The 903-nt window shown below is 53.5% G+C and overlaps 1 protein-coding gene across 1 annotated transcript in view; it reads right to left on the bottom strand.

Annotated features, from left to right (window-relative positions):
• PHATRDRAFT_bd1400 (predicted protein) overlaps positions 1-433 on the bottom strand; it is a gene marked incomplete at both ends in the record, with an annotated part of 2,059 nt that extends 1,626 nt beyond the window's left edge. The window contains one exon of the mRNA XM_002176319.1: positions 14-433. Within this exon, the coding sequence (XP_002176355.1) occupies positions 14-433 (420 nt within the window). The remainder of the gene's footprint in view (positions 1-13) is intronic.
• Positions 434-903: the final 470 nt, after the last annotated feature.

Genomic DNA, 903 nt, shown 5'->3' with positions numbered 1-903 from the left:
ATGTCGCTAGAACGTTATCAAACACATTGACAGCCTTGTCTCCGATGGAACGGGATCGAATCCGGTACTGCGGGACACGGGGCAAGCCCGTTGGGTGATTGGCGTTTTCTTCGTCTCGATCGATGGGAACCGCGGGAGACAGGGACGGCTTGCCCCCGCAACCGAAAAAGGCGCGGCACTTGTGCCAGGACGAGCGCGGGAGTTCGGCTCCAGTGACGAGTCTAATCCATTGTGTCCGTCGCGTCATCATCCCGGTAGAAATATCAATGTGCCGAAAGCCGTGGGGTTGTCGCACGAGTCCCGGACGCGCCTGTTGTTCGGTACTGCCAGTGAAACGCACATTCTTGTCTTCGTGCGACTTGGTTGATCTCCTCCTAATTGTGTTGTTGGCGGCAGTGGCGGAGGGTGGTGATGACGATCGGTGTGGATCCATCACGTCTCCCACGGAAGAATCGCTTACGGCGTCTTCCCGACGAACGTCGCGACTCTTTCTGATTCGAGGTTTATGGGCGTCCCGGAATTAGACGGGCTATTTACAGTAACTGTTAGTACTGCGTCGCAGGATCAACCGGGCGAGGCAGATTGGTGGGATGGAGGTCGACAACAACACAACACTCCGTGTCCTTTGGCGGAACTCCAAAAGGGTCACTACCCACCAAGCTCCGTGCACCGACCGCATCGCTAGCAAACCGGTCCAGCGAAATCCAGTAACTGTCAATCGTGCATCCCACATCTGTCTAGTATGCTCGTGACCCCTAACTGTAAAACATAGATAGATCTATTGTGTCTTGCGCTCTACCGATATTTGTTTTGATCCTACTGCAAAACAGATATATTACGAGTGCATACTCGCATTTCCCATCTATGGTTCCCATCGGTAAAGTCGACTGATACGGTACTTAC

Source organism: Phaeodactylum tricornutum, genomic scaffold (genome assembly GCF_000150955.2).
Source record: "Phaeodactylum tricornutum CCAP 1055/1 PHATR_bd_32x35 genomic scaffold, whole genome shotgun sequence".
Lineage (NCBI taxonomy): Eukaryota > Bacillariophyta > Bacillariophyceae > Surirellales > Neidiaceae > Phaeodactylum > Phaeodactylum tricornutum.
Note: the sequence above shows the minus strand (reverse complement) of the source record. Positions and strands in the feature narration are given on the sequence as shown.